At 49.2% G+C, this 22,288-nt stretch overlaps 1 protein-coding gene across 6 annotated transcripts in view; it reads right to left on the bottom strand.

Moving 5' to 3' along the window:
• The window catches only part of KANK1 (KN motif and ankyrin repeat domains 1), a 179,974-nt gene that overhangs the window by 64,779 nt on the left and 92,907 nt on the right, over positions 1-22,288 (bottom strand). For all 6 annotated transcript variants that reach the window (XM_043515044.1, XM_038402894.2, XM_043515045.1 and 3 more), the window contains one exon: positions 373-489. In XM_043515044.1, coding sequence (XP_043370979.1) covers positions 373-409 — 37 coding nt within the window. In that variant the 5' untranslated portion in view covers positions 410-489. The remainder of the gene's footprint in view (positions 1-372; positions 490-22,288) is intronic.

The raw sequence follows: 22,288 nt of genomic DNA, 5'->3' as shown, positions 1-22,288 counted from the left end.
ACTCCACTACAACTATAGCATAATATCCATTTGTTTTTCTGTAGTGAAACTCTACAAGGCAGATTCATCTCTAGTGAAAACTAGTGCAGTGCAGTTACTTCCGTGCAGCTAGGCTGATTTACACCAGGTGAGGATCAGCCACTAGAACCTTAGTTCATATGTTCAAGCTAGGAGAGCTATTTGCAAAATACCTCAAAAGAGGAAACAAAAATAACTAAGGAGAAAGAAAACAAACATTCACCTAGCAGGAAAACACTTGAAATATTTGTGAGAAAGATTAAGGTGCAAATGACTCTACACCGATTCACAATTTTATAGAAAGAGAGTTTAAAAACACAAAGCAATAGGGAAAAGCGTCCCAACGTTAGTTACCTGAGGTACTGTCACTAATATTCACTGGGTAGGCCATGTTTGTTCACTGACAAATCCAGAAATATGTTGTTAGGAGTCATGCAAATTTCATGCATCAAGTCCAACCAGACATGCAACCTGAAACAACAAGAAAAAGGCAGTTAAAATTTGACAGTTTTAGACAGCACTGTACGGAGTCTCCTTTTCAATATATAGATCCAATAGCTGATCATTTTGAGTGTCCGAGGGCTTATCTTCACTATAAAGTTAACTTAAGCATTGCCCCGATTGGAGTCCAGTCCACCCACGATACCCTTATCTCAAGCATGGTGGTGTTTTAATTCAAAGTTGGCTGGCTTGTCAGGCGGAATAGGCCGAAGCCTAGGTGTTGCCAACACGTGATCTACTATAAACAGGACCACTATGCATTGTGGACTCAGGGTTAAAATATAAGCATTAGGATTTCTAACTGCTTTGTCTACACAGGATTTTTAGCAAATTTTCCCACACTGGTCTAGCACCAGAGCAGCAACATCAGTGCTGGCAATGGTGGGAAGGGTGTCGACTGAGCAGGTGATTTTTATCACCATCGTCTAAGCAAGGTTAGATAACCTGGTGGTAAAAACACCTACAGCACATGAATGGTAGAGCTCCCACAGTTGCTGGCATCAATTCAGCTGCACCTGTGCTAGACAAACTGTGGGAGAATGACTGAAATTTCTCAAAAAGAAAGGAATACTTGTGGCACCTTAGAGACTAACAAATTTATTAGAGCATAAGCTTTCGTGAGCTACAGCTCACTTCATCGGATGCATTTGGTGGTGCATTTGGTGGTTTTTTCCACCAAATGCATCCGATGAAGTGAGCTGTAGCTCACGAAAGCTTATGCTCTAATAAATTTGTTAGTCTCTAAGGTGCCACAAGTACTCCTTTTCTTTTTGCGAATACAGACTAACACGGCTGCTACTCTGAAACCTGAAATTTCTCAGTGCAGTATGTCCCTCAGCCTGCACCTCTTCTAGCAGCTCCCATTGGCCTGGAGCAGCGAACCGCGGCCAGTGGGAGCCACGATCAGCCGAACCTACGGACGTGGCAGGTAAACAAACCGGCTGACCCGCCAGGGGCTTTCCCTGGACAAGCGGCGGAACAAGTTTGGGAACCACTGATATAAAGGTAACTGAGTTTGCAGACAGCCTGAAACAACAGCTAGAGAGACAGGGTGGATGAGGTAGTATCTCTAAGATCCTGAGAGCCACACAGCTACACCACCACTGCATGGAACAATAGCTGTAAGGTAAGGTATTCCATTCCCTTCAATAAATGCCAATGACAATAATTTAGAGGTCAACATGGTTAGCTATTTTGCTACTCATCAAGGTATATTAAAAAAAAAAAAAGAGGAGAGGAGAAACTCTTACCAAAATCTACACAATTTACTCTGTGTGCTAGGGTCATTTTGGCCCCACAAGTTGAGTAGGCTTGGCAAGAGTACTACCACTTATTCCCTCCCAGGCCCCAGCAAAGAAGGAGCCAAGCCAGCAGAAGTTCAGCAGGGCATCTGACTGAGTCCCACAGAGGAACCCAGCAAAGCCAATGGATGTATTAGAACTCCAATAAGGGGGAGCAACCAAAAAGAGCACAGCTTGTGTGATCACATTTTTAACATCTGCACAATCTGAGAGTGCCATCTCATTTTGTCGTCTCCAACGGGTGGAGTTTGGAGTAGAATCATAGAAGATTAGAGTTGGAAGAGACTTCAGGAGGTCATCTAGGCCAACCCCCTGCTCAAAGCAGGACCAACTCTAACTAAATCATTCCAGCCAGGGCTTTGTCAAGCCGGGCCTTAAAAACCTCTAAAGATGGAGATTCCACCACCTCCCTAGGTAACCCATTCCAGTGCTTCACCATCCTCCTAGTGAAATAGTGTTTCCTAATATCCAACCTAGACCTCTCCCACTGCAACTTGAGATCATTGCTCCTTGTTCTGTCATCTGCCACCAATGAGAACAGCCAAGCTCCATCCTCTTTGGAACCTCCCATTCAGGTAGTTGAAGGCTGCTATCAAATCTCCCCTTGGTCTTCTCTTCTGCAGACTAAATATAAGCCCAATTCCCTTAGCCTCTCCTCATAAGTCATGTGCCCCTGCCCCCTAATGATTTTCATTGCCCTTCACTGGACTCTCTCCAATTTGTCCACATCCTTTCTGTAGTGAAGGACCCAAAACTGGATGCAATACTCCAGATGTGGCCTCACCTCGATCTGCTGGCAATGCTCCTACTAATTCAGCCCCATATGTCGTTAGCCTTCTTGGCAAAAAGGGCAAACTGTTGACTCATATCCAGCTTCTTGTCTACTGTAATCCCCAGGTCCTTTTCTGCAGAACTGCTGCTTAGCCAGTAGTTCCCCAGCCTGTAGCAGTACACGGGATTCTTCTGTCCTAAGTGAAGGACTCTGCACTTGTCCTTGTTGAACCCTATCAGATTTCTTTTAGCTCAATCCTCCAATTTGTCTAGGTCACTCTGGACCCTATCCCTACCCTCCAGAGTATTTACCTCTCCTCACAGCTTAGTGTCATCAGTGAATTTGATGAGGGTGCAATCCATCCCATCATCCAGATCATTAATGAAGATGTTGAACAAAACCAGCCCAGGACTAACCCCTGGGACACTCTGCTTGATACCAGTTGCCAGCTAGACATCGAGCCGTTGATCACTACCCACTGAGCCTGACAATCTAGCCAGCTTTCTATCCACCGTATAGTCCATTCATCCAATCCATACTTTTTTAACTTGCTGGCAAGAATACTGTGGGAGACCATATCAAAAGCTTTGCTAAAGTCAAGATATATCACGACCACCGCTTTCCCCACAAATACCTTCCCTTGACCCCCTACGACAGGTCCCCTGTAAACTAGTCATATGTTTCCAGTTACATTTGTTTTAAATACTTTGCTACATGAGTAAAGTTTTAGAACACTAATCAGAACGAGCAAAAAAAAATCAGATGATAATTTAGAAACTCATTTGAAGCACAAAACAGACAAATCACACTTGTTTACATTTAGTGAAAATTACAGAAGTTGTGTTAGCAATTATTTGTCCCTTGTGACATGCATGCAAGTATGTTGTTTCCCAATAGTGTTTATGTATCTTATTGTTGCATACCAAGAAAGAGAGCGATAAACTGACTTAGCCATTTTCTGAGAAACACAAAAAGAACCTCACTGCAACAAGTGTTTACCATTTATGATCTATGTGGAAGGAACTCCAGACTAGGGCAATACTGTAATAAGTAGGGAAGTGAAAAAGTTGTTATATGGGCCAAATGAACAAAGGTTATGATCACAAAATAATAATGAAAGCATCCTAGACAGCCTGCAAAGCAAATACACACAGCTTCTGAGGTCCCAGATGTGGCCTCTTGTACAGTTAAATTCCAGTCATAACAGGATATCAGATTTCTGAATCAACAAGCACAGCGGACAAAAGAAAATGCATCCAATTTGTCATATGTGCAGTGAGAGCCAATGTTTAAAATATGAAAGCTTTTAATAAAGTATAACCATTTTCCTCCCAAAGAAAAAAAACTTAGAGCACTGTTCCATCTTCCAACTGCACAGCGTTCACCTCTGTATTTAGGATACCTTAGATACTGTAAGCTCCATGAAAAGTTTGTCAATAAAAAAAAAAAGACAACTTTTAACTTGTCACGTTGCATGTTTAAGCTTAAAGTTATCAGCTTCTAATATATTCATTGCAATATCAGGCATCCTGTTCTTTGTTAACACAGACAATGTCAATTTGCAGCTTTCCATTCAGTTTGAATGTGTATCAAGGAAATCCAAAGCAAACATCTGTTGAGGAGCTCTGAGGTCTTAGAATCATAGGAGTGGAAGGGACCTTGAGAGATCTTCTTGTTCAGTTCCCTGCACTCATGGCAGGACTAAGTATCATCTAGACCATCCCTGACAGGTATTTGTTTAACCTGCTCTTAAAAATCTCCAATGATGGAGATTCCACAACCTCCCTAGGCAATTTATTCCAGGTGCTTAATCACCCTGACAATTAGGAAGTTTTTCCTAATGTCCAACCTAAACCTCCCTTGCTGCAATTTAAGCCCACTGCTTCTTGTCCTATCCTCAAAGGTTAAGAACAAGTTTTCTCCCTCCTCCTTGTAACAACCTTTCATGTACTTGAAAACTGTTATGTCCCCTCTCAGTCTTCTCTTTTCCAAAGTAAACAAACCCAGTTTTTTCAGTCTTCCTTCATAGGTCATGTATTCTAGAACTTTAATAATTTTTGTTGCTCTTCTCTGGACTTTTTCCAATTTGTTCACATCTTTCCTGAAATGAGGCGCCCAGAACTGGGCACAATGCTCCAGTTGAGGCCTAATCAGCGCAGTCTTATCTATGCACAATACAATACAATTGTATTACACACAATACAAGTACACTTTTAGGTCTTTTCTATGTGGAAAAACTTTTACGATATAGGCTGAAGTGTGAAATTAGGCCAATAGTGTTACTGAGGTATAACACTTCCCTCTCCCCCCAAAGGCGATGGTCTTAATCCAGTATAAAAAAGCGCCTTTTTCAGTTTAGTTTATACTACTTGGGAAGGGGTTTCAGATAAATCAACTCCCATGCTCTCCCCCACTTTTACATCAGAATAAAAAGTGTCGGGGGGGGAGGGGAAGGGGAGGAGCGGGCGTGTTATACTTTATAGCTATCTGACTACACCTGTCTAACTGGTAAAACTTCCTGTGCAGACAAGGCTTTATACTTAGAGCCCTGCATTGATACAAATTTATATCCGCAGAACTGCAGGGTTCTCCCAAGAACTACAGCAGCAAACAGAGCAGAACGTGGGGCCGCCACTCCCAGGAGCCAGCGCCATGTGCCAGCAGCTCCCCTGGAGCAGCTGTACCGCTCCCAACCCCGCTTCTGTCCCTTCCATGCAACTGTCTGCGATTCCTGTTGAGGGTCGGTGCAGCCATGCCAGCAGCTCCTCTGGTGTGGGGCCCTGGCTCGTGGGAGCAGCCGCCCCACGTTCTGCTACTTTTGCCGCTGTGGTTCCTGGGAGAGCCCTGCAGTTAAGCAGATTCCAATTTATATCCGCATCCACAGATATAAACATGTATCCACACAGAGCTCTACTTATACTGGTATAACTGCATCTGCAATGGGGTTGTACCACTTGAACTGCATTGGTGTTTAAACATACATGATTCAAGTGTTACAAAAACTGTATGTTGTGCCCTAAAAAAAAAATCACATGTGACAGGGTCAGGCCAGATGGCTATAGGAGAGTAATCCTATTGGAAACCCGGGGCTGGGACCAGGGTGTTGAGCCGGTACCAGAGCATGGACAGGATTAGTTGATTAAGCACCAGCGCTCTCCCTCAAAGGGAGGCGCACCGGAGTAGTCCTGTCCATTTCCAGAGCCGCTCTATCACCCCGCCCTCTAAATTCTGCCAGTTCTCCGGCGGAGAGGGATGCGTGGCAGAAAGGTAAACACCGAGATAGAGCAGCGGACCCAGGCTCCACCGGATGCGCGGGTGGGAGGGAGCTCACCTGCCACCAGTCCCCTACCACCAACCAAGAGCTCTTGACCTAGTTGACCTGTGCAGAGGAGGCTGTCGAATAGATGGCCTGGCAAGCCTCCACCCGCGCCAAGTCGCTCGGGTCCTGGAACACGAGGAGCACGTCATCAGCGTACGCCGACAGGACCAGCCACAGCTCCGGCTCCCGCAGCACCAACCTTGTCAATCTCCTTCGGAGGAGACAGAGGAAGGGCTCGATTGCCAGAGCGTACAGCTGGACCGAGAGGGGGTACCCTGGCGTACTCCTCACCCAAAGCTGACCGGTTCAGTCAGGATCCAGTTGAGCCTGACCAGACACTCTGCAGAGGCGTACAGCGCCTGGAGAAAACCCACAAACTGGGGTCCGAAGCCAATGCTTGCAGAGTGCTCAGGAGATACCCGTGATCCACCCTGTCGAACGCCTTCTCCTGATCCAAGGACAGGAGGGCGAACGACAGACCATCCCTACACTCGAGTTCCAAAAGGTCCTGGACCAGATATAGGATGTCGAAGATGCTGCAGCCCGGGACGGTGTAGGTCTGGTCTGGGTGGACCACGTCCACCAGCACGGACCCTAGCCGCAGCGAGATTGCTTATGCCACGACTTTGTAGTACGTGCTGAGGAGCGAGACGGGACGCCAATTTCATAAATCGCGGAGGTCCCCCTTCTTCGGCAATAAGGCGAGCACGGCTCACCTGCACGAAAAAGGGAGGACCCCGCTCTGCAAAGACTCGGCCCAGACGGTGACTAGTTCTGGGCCAAGGACGTCCCAGAACATGCGGTAGAACTCCACGGTCAGCCCGTCCATGTCCGGAGATTAGTGGGCATGCGGCGGAGGGCTTCCGAGAACTCGGCCAGAGCGAGAGGCAGCTCTAGCCGGTCTCGGTCGCCCGCGCTGACCATAGGGAGCTCCTCCCAGAGCACTCTGCAAGTATTAGGATCGGTCGGATCCGGGGAGAAAAGGCTTGCGTAGAAGGCTCTCGCCCTCCCGCACATCTCCACCGGATCCATGAGGGGGGGGTGCCGTCTTCTGCCAGAAGGCAGGTGACATGTTTCTTGGCCCCCCTCTTTTTCTCCAGGGTGTAGAAGAAGCAGGAGCCACAATCCATCTCCCGAAGGAGATGGATGCGGGATCAAACAAAGGCACCCCGGACCCGATGGTCCTCGAGGGCCCGGAGCTCCTCCCGCTTCTCCCGGCACGCTCCGCAGAGGGGCGGATCCTTGGGGCTGGTGGCCAGACGCCTCTCCAGTTCTAAGACCTCCCATTCCAACTGCTCTATTGCCGCATCCCTCCATCGGCTGGCGCCCCGGGTGTAGTCACAGCAGAAGAGCTGGGCGTGTGCACCTTCCCTAGGTCCCACCACCGCCGCGCCGAGGGAAAGGCACACCGCTGCCCTCGCCAGGCCAGCCAGAACTCCCGGAAGGATGCCATGAAGCCCGCATCCTCCAGCAAGTTGTTGTTGAAATGCCAATAGGTCGGCCCCGGCCTCTCCGCGCAGAGGGAGGCTGTCACGGTGGCTAAATGATGGTCAGAAAATGGAGCCGGCCAGATGCTGGAGGAGTGGGCTCGTGAAAGATGGAAGCGTGATAAATAAATGCGGTCCAACCGGGAGTGGCTCAACTGATGGGCCTCCAACCAGACAAAGGTGAACGTGGAAGTGTCCTCCGGGTGGTGGTCGCGCCAGACATCCACCAGGGAGTGGTGTTCGACTATATCCTGGAGGACGGCGGCGGCGGCCGGGCTCTGTTCGGTCCCCGAGGGGTCCCGCTCTTCGAGGGTGTTGTTAAAGTCCCCTGCCAGGACCAGGCACTCATGAGGATCCAAGATGCCGAGGAAGGTGGATGTCTGCTGATAGAATTGCAGCCGCTCCGGGCTCGCTGCCGGGGCATAGATGTTAACAAGGTTGACTACGAGCCCCTCCATGCGGACCCGGAGGTGCAGCAGGCGGCCCGGCACAGCCTCGGCGACCCCCAGCACCTCAGGCCGTAGGTCGGGGGAGAACAGGGTCGCCACTCCAGCCGTACTAACTGTGAGATGGCTAAAGTAGACCCTGCCAGCTGTCTTCGGCGGTCGGATCTGTATGGGTTTCCTGCAGAAAAACCACAGAGTACCCACCCCGAAGGAAGGAGAGCACCTGGGGCCTGCGGAGACCCATCCTACAGCCGCGGGTGTTCAATGTTGCGATGGTAAGAGGTGCCATGAGGAGGGCTGGGGGGGGAATTCTCCCCGGCAGGGACACTCGTGGCTCCTGACAGGCTGTGCAGCAGTCCATATCCTACCCCGTAGGTGAGTAAGGAGTCACGGAAGAGGGGGACCCGCTGGTAGGCTGCAGCGCCCTGCCTCCCGGTCCTTTTACCCTCCCCCATGAGAGCCCTTGCAGCCTGGAGGATTTGATGAAAGTCCCCCCATCGCTGGAGAGCAAGCTGTACTTTGTTGCAGGAGCGACGGACATCTTCTAAAAACTCCTGCAACTCCTCTCGCAGCGCATGGGGAGCTGGGGTTACAGTCTCCTGGTTACTCCCCGACGGGGCCCTTGGTACAGCCCCATGGCCCACCGAGACGAGCAGACAGGGCGCGGACCCCCGACGGGGCTCCTGATGGATTGGCACCACTAGGCCCGCCTGGAACCCTGGGGCGATAGGAGGCAGCGGAGGGAAGATAGCAGCCCCTAGTGAGTCGGGACAGGTAAACACAAAGACCGCTCCCTGGGGGTCATCTATTGGAAAAGGGAAGGAGACAGCCCCAGGGGTGGCAATAACATCTCGGGAGGTGGATGGGATAGGGACAGGGGCAGGGTTAGAGGCGAGATTCTGGGCGGGGAGAGGGCTCTCAGTGATGCTGGGCGCAGGCTCTATGGTGGATTTGGCAGCCATGGCAAGAGGAGGTGGACTCTTCTGTACGGCCCCCTCCCGGGAAGGAGGTCGAATGCTCCTCACCAACGAGGGGTGCCCCTGGTGGCTCGGGTCCCGGCCGCGTGGCACTGGCCGTCACCTCAACAGGCTCGATGGCCCTCAGCTGGGTGCCATCTGCAGCCGGGTTGATGGAGGAGTCCAGGGGCTCCTTGGAGGTGGGAGCGGAAGCAACGGTTATGGGGAGGGAGCATGGGGAAAGGGGGGCTGGAGTGAAGTCGCCCAGATCAAGGCCCGCTGGCATAAGGTCGTCCTCCCCCTGGGTGACGAGGGTCAGACCCAGGGCCTCGATCTCCTCATATATGGACGGGAAATCATTTTTCATCATCATTCACCCCGGGATTCTCCACGCCGGCACCTGATGCGGTGGTCGCCTCAGGGCACACTGAGGTTTCAGATGGCGCCAGGGCAGGGCGGGCTCCCTCGGGGGCCTCGCAGGGGAGGGACTCCCGTGGAGAGGAAATACTGCCTTCCAGTGCTGCCACGTCTTCCCCAGCCGGCACCGGTGGATGGAACACACCCATGGGCAAAGCGGAAGGCTCGGCATCGGTGCCCTCCTTCCTGGTCTTCCGGGGGGCCTCCGCATCCGATGGGAGGAGCGGAGCTCGAGCCTTCCGCTTGCCCCGCTTCCCCTGGACTAGGGCCCAGCCCTCCATGGCATCATCCGGGGGCTGGCTAGCAGGGGTCGTGTCGGGGGCAGAGGCGATGGCTCAGGGACTCGAGGGGGTAATGGTGGGGCAGCACAAGGGAGGGAAGATTCCCCTTGGGGCAGGCCCTCTCCCATGCCGGTGGTGTCTCTACCTCACCCTCCTCCACAGGCCCCGCCAGATTGCAAGCAGCGGGGGTGGGGCTCTCCTGCTCATCTGGACATAGTTGGGAAGGTGCCCCTTGGGCCCGAGCGGGAGCAATGGTGGATGGGGAAGGAGGAGGGGTGGTTTCGGGCGCCGGGCAGCCAGGTGCGCCGCCAATGACGGGGCTGGTGCCCTGCTGGGGCTCAGGGGTCCCCGATGCCCCTCCTTGCTGGGCCAGGGGGCAGTCCCTCCGGACGTGCCCCATTGCCCAGCAGAGGTAGCACCGGGCCTCCCCTGTGGAGTAGTGCACCCGCTAACGGGCCCCCTGGTAGGGGACTAGGAAGGACCCCTCGAGCGCCTCTCCGTCACACGCTGCCGGCAGCAGTTGAAGCTGCACTTGCCGGCGGAACGAGAGGACGTGACGGGGGGCCAGGGTCTTTCCAACCCAACGGGAGAGGGCTGATGACAGAGATGTGTTTCCCCAGGGTAGAGAGGGCGGGTAACAGGGTGGCATTGGGAAGAAAGGGAGGGACGGAGGTCAGGACCAGGCGGACGCCCATGTCCTCTAGCGGCTCCAAGGGGACGAACACGCCCCCCTACTGCCAGGCCCTTCTCCACCGCCTCCTAGGCGGCGGCCTCCGATGCTAAGAAGACAACCTTGCCATACATTTTGGAGGCTGCCACAATGGCTGTGGGCCCCACCACCCTCACCAACGCCCGCACATAGGTCTCCACGTGGGGCGAGGCGGGCACCAGGAGGCAACGGACGCCGTTCTTCCTGTTCATGGTGGGAAAGGGGCCCCGGCCGCTATAAATGGTAGCGGAGGCGGTGGGCGGGAGAGATGACGTAGCGGCAGGCGGGGGGGGCTGCCACCACCTGGGCATACACCCTGGAGGCCAGAGGAGGGACACCCGCAGAGCTGGTGGAGGGAACAGCGGGGAGGGACGCCCCAGCTGGTGGTGGGGCTGGGGCATTGGGGGCAGCCTCTGCCATGGAGGGCCTGGTCTTTTTAGCAGAGCCCTTCCCCTTCTTCGTACCCTGGCCCTTCCCGCTGGCTGGGGGGGCTCCCCCTGAATCTGAGGGGGGGAAGGACGTGGCAGCAGCGGAGGTCACCCCGGTGTTCGTCACTGCTGGCGCCCCAGCGGGGGCGGTGGCAGATGGTTTGGCAGTGGAGGTAGAGGCTTGGGGGGGGGTGACGGAGGAGCAGGAGGGGCTGCTGGAGGAACCCCACCCGTCTCATCCCCCAGCTTCGTGAGCAGGGAGGGAAGGGGAGACACCAGAATAAGGAGGGGAAAGGGGAAGCAGGTCGACCACTCCTCCCCACTAGGCTGCAGGCAGGGGAGGAGGGCGCCAAAAGGGGTGGGCTGGACGGGGGGGCAATCAGGGGTTAGGGGTCAGTCGCCGACACAGGGTGGAATTCCGGCTCCTCTAGGTGCACTAGGGGAGCGGGGAATACAACATTGGGGGTGCAGTGAAGAGGGTTGAAACTAAAATGGGGAGTGGCAAAAGCACATGGGAGGAGTCATGGGCGCACGGGGCTAAGCGGGCTGGAGTTAGGGCAGGAAAACCAAGGGGCTAGCTTCAGAGGCTGGGGCAGGCGAACAAACTGAGGCTAGTAAGGGGGGGCTGGGGCAAAGGGGGGGCAAAAGCTGCAAGTGGCAAATGGGGCAGGTTGCAAGGACAAAGCCGTGGGGTGGGCAGTCTGGGGGGGAGCACATGCGCCCACGTGCGCTTGCACAAAGTCAATGTGGGCTGGTTACTGCTTCTGGCCCTTGGGTGGAATCAGAGCGTGGCAAGCCAAGCAAGCAGCTGAGTCCAGAGGCAGGAGCTGAGGCAGATGGTATACAGCAAGTGGAGGTGGTGGAGGGGGCAGCGGTGGTGGTAGTAATGGTGGGGGGTGGGGGGGACACAGATAGATCGGGGGCAGCTCCACACCACACCCCCTGTGTCCCTGGAAACACGGTCAAGACCCCACCACAAGAGACAGTTTGAAAGTTACTCAGTCTTAGGGCCCCCTCCTGGTGGTCTGCAAACTCTCTAGGTGCTCCCCCACTGCTAGATGGTCCCCTTCTTCTCCTCCTTGGGGCTTCAGCAGCTCCAGGCAGCAGACCCCCCAGTAGCAGCAGCTCCAGGAATTCCAGGTGGTGGTCCAGGCAGGCAAAAAGGACCCCTCTCAGGTGGTAGTGGTGTTCACAGCAGCAACAGCTGGGGTCCCTCACTCTCCCCCTCTGGGGAGTGGGCCAGCAGGCCCCATCCAAGGGGCTGCAGTTGGAACAGTAGCAGCACCCAAGGGTGGGGCGTCCACTAGCCAGCCAGCAACCAGGTAGCAGAGAGGGTGGTATCTGGTCCAGCCAGGGAAGCAGCTGGAGCAGCAACAGCAATAGCAGCAAGGAGAGCCCAGAGTCTAGCAGCAGCTAGATGGCCTCCAGGCCAGAGGGATGCAAGAGTGTAATAGAAGGGAGATGTTGGTCCCACGTTAAGCAGGTCCCTTTTCCCGGGGTAAGGGAACAGAGAAGGTTCCAGAACAATCAGGAACCTTCTGGAGATAATTAAGACAGACTGATTAGAACACCTTCAGCCAATCAAGAAGCTGCTAGAATCAATTAAGGCAGGCTAATCAGGGCACCTGGGTTTTAAAAAGGAGCTCACTTCAGTTTGTGGTGTGCTTGTGAGGAGCTGGGAGCAAGAGGCACTAGGAGCTGAGAGTGAGAACACAGACTGTTGAAGGACTGAGGAGTACAAGCATTATCAGACACCAGGAGGAAGGTCCTGTGGTGAGGATAAAGAAGGTGTTAGGAGGAGGCCATGGGAAAGTAGCTCAGGGAGCTGTAGCTGTTGCACAGCTGTTCCAGGAGACACTCTAGACAGCTGCATTCTACAGGACCCTGGCCTGGAACCTGGAGTAGAGGGTGGGCCTGGGTTTCCCCCAAATCCTCCCAACTCCTGGTCAGACACAGGAGGAGCTGATCTGGACTGTGGGTTCAGAAAAACGGCCAAGCTGAGGGGCTGCCATGAAGCTACAAGGCGAGCAAATCTGCCAATAAGTGCAAGACCCACCAAGGCAGAGCAGGAACTTTGTCACACACAGCTTCAAATGTAGCTGAATACCATAGCATAGCTGCAGCATAAGGAGATGGAAGGGGTTTTCTGTTGTAGGAACACCACCTCCCTGAGCGACAGCAGTCACCACAATGGAAACATTCTTTCATTGACTGAACCATGTCTACACCAGGAGTTAGGTCAGGCTAGCTATGTTGGTCAGGGGTGTGGATTTTTAAACTCGCCCTCTCCTTCTCCCTCCCCCCTCCGAGTGCCACAGCTACAGTGAGCTAAATTTTAAGTGTAGACCAGGGCCTGGTCAAAACTAAAACCTTAGGTGAACCTAGCTACATTACTCAGAGGTGTGGAAAAAATCACAGCCCAGACAGAGCTAATTAAGCTCACCCCAGTCCCAGTGTAGACACCAGTAGGTCCAGGGAAGAATTCTTCCGTCAACCTAAGTACCACTTCTTGAGGGTGCAGATTAACTACACCAGCAGGAAAACTCCTCCTGTCACTGTGGCATCTACGCTATGGCTGTACAGCAGCACAGGCCTTTGGGTAGGTCTACACTAGAGAGACCATAACAGCATAGCCACATCACTGTAGCTAGGCTGACATAAGCCTGTAATGTGGACACAGCCTACACTGACACAAGGTTTTTTTTCCCCCTGTTGCTGCACAAAAGACCACCTCCCCAAAAGACAGCAGCCCTCTTCCATCTACAGAGCTGCGTCTTCTCTGGCAGTTAGGTCAGCATAGATTTTTTTCATACCCCTGCCCATCACAGCTACATTGACCTAATGTACTTGTAGCTCATGTCCAAGCTGAGCTGCTGCAAAACCTGTATGGCCACACAAGTATCAATTACAAAGTTGCACAGGTTTTTAACTACATCCATTTTAAAATTGCACCTTTAAACTGGTGTACTTCTATGCATAAAATAAGATTTAGGAAGCAAGAAGAAATCGCTGCAGCGACTTAGCACAGCGATTGGGAAAGAGAACCCAGACAGCTAACCACTGTACTATGGAAAAACACTAAGGGCACGTCTTCACTGGCAACGTTGAAGTGCTGCCCTCGTGGCAGAGCGCTGGAAGAGAGCTGTCCCAGCGCTCTAAAAAACCACCTCCACGACGGGAGTAGCTCCCAGTGCTGCTGCACTATCTACGCTGGCACTTCATAGCGCCAAAACTTGCAGCGCTTGGGGGGGGGGTTTCACACCCTTGAGTGAGAAAGTTGCAGTGCTGTACAGTGCCAGTGTAGACAAGCCCTAAGAATTGATTCTTGACTTTCTGAAATGAAATGAAATGAAACTGTCAAGTGCCTGTTCCAAGATGGAAAAAGATGACCTAGCTTGATGTAAGCCAAATATATTCTACAAAACAATGTTTTAACATCTCTCTCTTTTCACAATACATGCTGAACTGTACTGTCTGCGTAGGTGCAGATCAGCTAAATCGATGCTCAATTGTGTTTAACATGCACAGATTCGGAACGTGTGGTGCAGTAGGTTTTAACCATTCCTGGAATAGTGCTGTACATGGTTTACTTGGAGATGCAGGCCAAAATAAACCATGTTCAGCTGCACCATGGTCAGTGAGAAGCTTTCCTAACATGGACAAGGCTATGGATGACAGGAGAGTTCAAATGAAAAATGCAACTCCATAAAGAGGAAGAAAACACAAACACACCCTCTAATAGAGAGAATGTACAAAAGAATTAGAAAAGGAGCTTACATTTTTCATTCCCACCCTTAAGGTTTCTGCCCTTACTAGCCCTATATTTTTACATGCTTATCCCATGCCTGCGTATGAATACGATGAACTAGAGTCTTAAGGGTAAATGCAAAACAAGCAGAGACTAGTTATATAAAGTGCTATTGCTCAATGAAGCAGTTTTTAAATTGTTTTGAATTAGACACTCAAGCTCTCCTCTGCCCCGAGATTCAATTTTGCACCTTTTTCAGAAAGCGGGTTCTTTACTAACACACAAATCTTTGCTAAAAATCTCTACTGGTCATGAAAGACCAAAGGGCCCAATCCTCCACTGCACCTTGCCTGGTCATTTATACCCAGACAAACCCTACCAAGTTAGAATTATCCCCTGACTTACATTGCTGGTGACATTTTGCATAGATGTAGATGTGAAATAGGTGGGGTGTTCTGTAATAGTTTCTGAATGCTATATAAACACTTCAGGAATTAAGAGACAATGTCTGGGCTATAAACTGGGAAGATCCTACTTGCCTGGCCCCATTCAGGTTTTACAGCTTGTTTTGTCAGTGCTGAGAACCAACAGATCAAAAGGCTATAAACCCTTCAGGTCTCTCTCTGCCCAGAAGAGGTAGGCAGTTGTTTGGGAGCAGTTTGCAGGGAACAGACAGACACCCATGCACTTAGGGGCCTAAAGCTAGACCTTTCATCCTATGGTGATAGGGTAAGAGACATGCATATATTTGTTGTTTGAAAAAACTTTATTACTTTATGAACATAAGAACAGTCGCACTGGGCCAAACCAATGGTCTATCTTGCCCAGTATCCGGTCTTCCAAAAGTGGCCAATGCCAGGTGCTTCAGGGCAATTATTGAATGATCCATCCCCTGTCCTCCAGTCCCAGCTTCTGGCAGTCAGTAGCAAAAGGATACCTAGAGTATGGGGTTGCATCCCTGACTATGTTGGTTAATAGCCACTGATGGGCCTATCCTCCAAGAACTTTACCTCATTCTTTTTCGAGTTCACTTATACTTTTGGCCTTCACAACATCTGATGGCAACGAGTTCCACAGGTTGTCTGAGAGTTGTGTGAAATACTTTGTTTGTTTTAAACCTGCTGCCTATTAATTTCATTTGGTGACTTCTGGTTCCTGTGTTACATGAAGGTGTAAAACAAACACTTACTTATTCACTTTCACCACACCATTCATGACTTTATAGACCTCTATGGTATCATATCCCCTCTTACTCATCTCTTTTCCAAGCTAAAAAGTCCCAATCTTATTAATCTCTCCTCATATGGAAGCTGTTTCATACCCCTAATCATTTTTTTTTTGCCCTTCTCTGTGCTTTTTCCATTTCTAATATCTCTTTTGAGATTGGTCAACCAGAACTGCACCCAGTATTCTAGGTATGGGCCATGGATTTATATAGTGGCATTATGATCATAGAATCATAGAATCATAGAATATCAGGGTTGGAAGGGACCCCAGAAGGTCATCTAGTCCAACCCCCTGCTCAAAGCAGGACCAAGTCCCAGTTAAATCATCCTAGCCAGGGCTTTGTCAAGCCTGACCTTAAAAACCTCTAAGGAAGGAGATTCTACCACCTCCCTAGGTAACGCATTCCAGTGTTTCACCACCCTCTTAGTGAAAAAGTTTTTCCTAATATCCAATCTAAACCTCCCCCATTGCAACTTGAGACCATTACTCCTCGTTCTGTCATCTGCTACCATTGAGAACAGTCTAGAGCCATCCTCTTTGAAACCCCCTTTCAGGTAGTTGAAAGCAGCTATCAAATCCCCCTCATTCTTCTCTTCTGCAGACTAAACAATCCCAGCTCCCTCAGCCTCTCCTCTATGATATTTACTGTCTTCTAATCTCTCTCTTTCCTAATGGTTCCTAACATTCTGTTAGTTTTTATGACTGCTGCTGCACATTGAGCAGATGTTTTCAGAGAACTATTCACGATGACTCCAAAATCTCTTTCTTGAGTGCTAACAGCTAATTTAGACACAATCACTTTGTATGTATAGTTGTGATTATGTTTTCCAATGTGCATTACTTTGCATTTATCAAAGCTGAACGTCATATGCCATTTTGCAGCCCAGTCACCCAGTTTTGTGAGATCCCTTTGTAACTGTTCGCGGTCTGCTTTGGACTTAACTCTCATGGAGTAATTTTGTATCGTCTGCAAATTTTGCCACCTCACTGTTTGACCCCCTTTATCCAGATCAGATATGAATATGCTTAACTGCACTGGCTCAGTACAGATCCTTGGGGGGATCCCGCTGTGTATCACTCTCCATTCTGAAAACAGACCTTTGATTGTTACTCTTTCTGACCTATCTTTTTACCAGTTACTGATCCATAAGAGGATTTTCCCTCTTATCCCATGACTGCTTAGTTTGCTTAAGAGCCTTCAGCGAGGGACCTTGTCAAAGACTTTCTGAAAGTCTACATATACAATACCTACCGGATTTCATTTGTCCACGTGTTTGTTGACCCCCTCAAAGAATTCCAGTAGATTGGTGAGGCATGATTTCCCTTTACAAAAACTGTGCTGACTCTTCCCCAACAAATGGTGTTCATTTCTGTGTCTGATAACACTGTTCTTTACTATGCATTGTTCTTACTGTTAAGATTAAAGACCCTTTGGTCTAAGAAGGCTGCCTGATCACTCTGTTAACCTCTGGTCCCAAGCTCCCGAATGGAAAAACAACAGGTACCTGAACCCAGTTGGACCTGTTGTAGGTAAGCACAGGACCCTGTGGGCTAGGACGTCATGTAAGAGTGGGAGAACTGAAGGGTTCCATCCTAAGAAAGGTCTGACATGCTTGGGTTGTGCACTCAGAGACCAGGGAATGAGTCAGAGATGTAGCTAGTCCTGTAATCATGAGACCAGATAACTACATCAGGTACATGGCAGTGAAGAATGGGGCCTAAGATACATAGAGATGTATATCCAGAGTAAGATTAATCATAGCACCATTCTTCCTAAACTCAGGGTGTTAGTGATTGACTTATTCCCTGGAGAATGAGGGTTTATATCCCTTGTCATTTCTCTTTAATCCCATCTCATGTAACCGTGAATGTTCTCAGGTTCCATATAAACACCCAATTCATTTTTTAATCCTGCTAAGCATTTCCACATTGCAGGTGAAGAAAATGCATAAGTAAATTAATTTCCCTGCTAAAGTCTGGTTGGTTGGGGGAATTAAGTTGGTGATAGTGGCTGTTCACTCAGTTGTTGCTGGCCTGGCTCATCCCACATTGCAAAAGAAACAATCCTCTGATGGCATCACTCTCCTAGCCTGTTCCCATGTGCTCTGCCCCAAGGAGGCATCCTCTGTGATTCAGTCCTGTACAGAGATGACAACATGACACTTTATGATTTACACAGTCACCTATGAGCAGCTAACCACATCCTGTACTGCAGGTATTTGCTTTGGGACTACGTTGAACATTACAACAAAGTCATCCACCACTGTGACATCTTCCCCCCCTCCCACAAGTCCCACAGAAGCATCTCGGCAGGATTTATGGGAAGAGGGATGCAAAAGGAAGCCTTGTAGCTCCTTTGGAAATCCTTTCAGCTTTTTCAGGCAAGTAAATGCAGATCCTAATCATGTCACATTAACTTATCTGCCTTCCTCCCAGCCTCTTCTTACAGCACTGGCCTATATGGAGACCTGTACAGTATGGCTCCTGCAGGAGCTGAGCTTGGAAGCAGGGAGCCAGTGAGATGGCTCAAGGCCACTAGGTTCTAAAAGGATTCAGCAAGATTCAGAGTGGAACACTCCCAGCTACAGCAATGGTGCAGCATCTATTGCTCCTATTGATCCTTTACCCCTCCCCCCAAATAAGAGCATGTCTATATGACAAAAAATAAAAAGACCTGGGGCAGCAAATCTCAGAGCCTGTGTCAACTGACTTGGGCTTGTGGGGCTTGCAGTATGGGGCTAAAATAGCCTGGGCAGAATAATAAAAGGGCAAAATTATGTACAGCGTAAGAGCACACAGTAAACAAACTTTCCCATAACAAGCTATGTAAGAGCATGCAATAAGCACTAATAAGGGAAGTCTAGCAGGTTTTGATGTTTAGCAGAACTTTTTAAAACAGTAGAAGCCCTTGTCACTGGACCCTCCTCCTACCCCCCAAAAAAATTTGAGTGAAGAACCAAGAAAAACGTGGATAGCTCAGTTGTGTCCTTTGGGGCTCCCTGTCCCAGCTGGCATTCCCCATATCACCACTTTTCTGGCAAGGAATCCTACATCTCCTTGTGACTTTGGCTCATCAAGCCAATGCATTATGAAAGGGAGTGTTTTCCACATCATTCCCTGGGAATTTCTGGTCAAACATAGCATGTCCTACTCTGGATTGTTGTTACTCTATCTCGATGCAAATAGGAAAAGTTTCTAAAATATAATGGTGTGCAATCTGTAGAATTGTCTTTTTAAATTGATTCAACAAAAATATGCTTTGGAATGATTTTTGCCATCAGTATTGCCTCAGAATTTTCCATTTGCTACAGAACTGACTGGGGGCTGCAGGAATTGTGAGGCCCTGGTACAGTTAGGACCTGTGTGTCACCAGCATACAAATGGTCCTGATGAAGATGAGTAGGGGGTTAAGTGAAATTCCCACTCTTACACATGGTGTATGCTACTGAGTTTGCAAACACACTGAAGTAAGCAAACGGTAACACTAATTCACATAACTAGGATATCTTCACTGCTAGGAGCTCTAGAAACCGTTTTTTTCTTTTAAATAAAAGCTTAGCTTCTGGTTACTAGAGAGAAATTTCATACAAAGACCTTTCTACACTTCAACACTGAAGAGCATTCTCCCTGCTGATTATTCCTGCTAGACTTAGGTTACAGGGTTATTGCTCACTCACCCTAATGTATATTAAATGACACTTTTGGGATTGTTTTGAACCTTAGCCTGTTTTGGGGGAAACTTGCTTGCTGTACTGCAGATGAGTTTGGCTGACATAACTCTGGTTTGAATAATGTCTGTCAAATAAAAATAAAGCTTTAGCTTCCTTTAGAGGAGCTGGTTACTGAAGCCAGACTCAGCTGTACTTTACAAGCATTTGCTCTGTTTACATAAAGCTGTTCCTGGCAGTTGGCTTGTATTTTCTGAGATGCTGTTTATAATGAGGGTGTTTCACATAGTAAGTTAAGGGTGCGTCTACACTGGCTATATTCTGAAATTTTCCCACCACTGCTCTGGCATTAGTGCCGCTCCACCAATAGTGAAACAGCTCATGTTGAGTAGCTGCTGGCGTTTTTACCATGTCATCGGCAGCTGTTCAAAATAAATATAGATCATTGAAGGTTAAAAATCTGGTAGCCTGGCTACTTAGCAATGCCATCATTATTAGTGTGGGTGATAGGGCAGCTCTGAGAGAATTTTAGAAAACTGTTCATATACCTTAGTTGATGGAAGAAGCAGGGATGCAGATTCACGGGTTCAAAGGTTAACATGCATAGTGTACAGGTTGTTTGATAGAAATGGTCAATACTGTTTCTTAATAAAGCAGCTCCCTTTCCGTACAAGTGGTCTCCAGAAGTGGAATAGAAGATTTCTACAAGATCAACAAAAGTACTCGGTACCAAAACCTGGTTAACTTTAACTAAAGGTTATTAACGGTTATTAATTCTTAAAGGTTATTAATTCTTCACTTGCTAAAAGAGCTGTGCAGACTTCAAAGTGTGTACGCACACTTTTACTTTTTTTAAAGTTCAGAAATTCTCAGTTAAGATTGTTAATGAATATTCCCTAGCATATTTAATTTATAAATCTCCAATCTGCATATTAGGGACAGATGCCTTAGAAGGAATTTTCCTGTGCAAAGGCAGGGAAACTCATGAGCTGGGACTCAGTTTATCTGGGACTCTCAGAGCCTGGGTCAACCCACCTGGCCTAATGCTATGGGGCTAAAAATAGCAGTGTACCCGTTCAGGCTGGCTCCCAGGCTCTGAGACCCTGCAAAGAGTATGGGTCTCAAAATTTGTGAAGAATTATTTAAAGGAAGGAGAGATATTGATCTGCCCCAAAGTATGGATCAACGGGGGAAGTCCCGGATGACTGGAAAAAGGCTAATGTAGTGCCCATCTTTAAAAAAGGGAAGAAGGAGGATCCTGGGAACTACAGGCCGGTCAGCCTCACCTCAGTCCCTGGAAAAATCATGGAGCAGGTCCTCAAAGAATCAATCCTGAAGCACTTAGAGGAGAGGAAAGTGATCAGGAACAGTCAGCATGGATTCACCAAGGGAAGGTCATGCCTGACTAATCTAATCGCCTTTTATGATGAGATTACTGGTTCTGTGGATGAAGGGAAAGCAGTGGATGTATTGTTTCTTGACTTTAGCAAAGCTTTTGACACGGTCTCCCACAGCATTCTTGTCAGCAAGTTAAGGAAGTATGGGCTGGATGAATGCACTATAAGGTGGGTAGAAAGCTGGCTAGATTGTCGGGCTCAACGGGTAGTGATCAATGGCTCCATGTCTAGTTGGCAGCCGGTGTCAAGTGGAGTGCCCCAGGGGTCGGTCCTGGGGCCCGTTTTGTTCAATATCTTCATAAATGATCTGGAGGATGGTGTGGATTGCACTCTCAGCAAATTTGCGGATGATACTAAACTGGGAGGAGTGGTAGATACGCTGGAGGGGAGGGATAGGATACAGAAGGACCTAGACAAATTGGAAGATTGGGCCAAAAGAAATCTAATGAGGTTCAATAAGGATAAGTGCAGGGTCCTGCACTTAGGATGGAAGAATCCAATGCACCGCTACAGACTAGGGACCGAATGGCTCGGCAGCAGTTCTGCGGAAAAGGACCTAGGGGTGACAGTGGACGAGAAGCTGGATATGAGTCAGCAGTGTGCCCTTGTTGCCAAGAAGGCCAATGGCATTTTGGGATGTATAAGTAGGGGCATAGCGAGCAGATCGAGGGACGTGATCGTTCCCCTCTATTCGACACTGGTGAGGCCTCATCTGGAGTACTGTGTCCAGTTTTGGGCCCCACACTACAAGAAGGATGTGGATAAATTGGAAAGAGTACAGCGAAGGGCAACAAAAATGATTAGGGGTCTAGAGCACATGACTTATGAGGAGAGGCTGAGGGAGCTGGGATTGTTTAGTCTGCAGAAGAGAAGAATGAGGGGGGATTTGATAGCTGCTTTCAACTACCTGAAAGGGGGTTTCAAAGAGGATGGCTCTAGACTGTTCTCAATGGTAGCAGATGACAGAACGAGGAGTAATGGTCTCAAGTTGCAATGGGGGAGGTTTAGATTGGATATTAGGAAAAACTTTTTCACTAAGAGGGTGATGAAACACTGGAATGCGTTACCTAGGGAGGTGGTAGAATCTCCTTCCTTAGAGGTTTTTAAGGTCAGGCTTGACAAAGCCCTGGCTAGGATGATTTAACTGGGACTTGGTCCTGCTTTGAGCAGGGGGTTGGACTAGATGACCTTCTGGGGTCCCTTCCAACCCTGATATTCTATGATTCTATGATATGTCAGTGAGAGTCAAATGAGAAGAACTTAGAGAGGATAAAATATTCCATAATTCTAGATTCTGATAATTAAAATACCAAGAGCACCATAGCCTATCGCTAGATTTTATGAAGCTGAACAATTGATGTTCACCTACAAGGATCAGCCAAATACATTTATGTATAGCTGGGTGGGAGTGACCCCATTTTTTCTTTCAGTTCCTATTGCACAAGGGCCTATCACTGAAACTTGCTTTACTCCCTTTAAGATCTGTGGCATGTGCTCTGCGGAAGATCATCTTTTCTGTATCTACCAGATATATATTACATTTAAATTTTCAAACCCTCAGTCCTATGATTCTTGTGTGCAGTTAAGAGGGCACATCAAGTAATGCTTTGGCT

This window comes from Dermochelys coriacea, chromosome 5 (genome assembly GCF_009764565.3).
Source record: "Dermochelys coriacea isolate rDerCor1 chromosome 5, rDerCor1.pri.v4, whole genome shotgun sequence".
NCBI lineage: Eukaryota > Metazoa > Chordata > Testudines > Dermochelyidae > Dermochelys > Dermochelys coriacea.
Note: the sequence above shows the minus strand (reverse complement) of the source record. Positions and strands in the feature narration are given on the sequence as shown.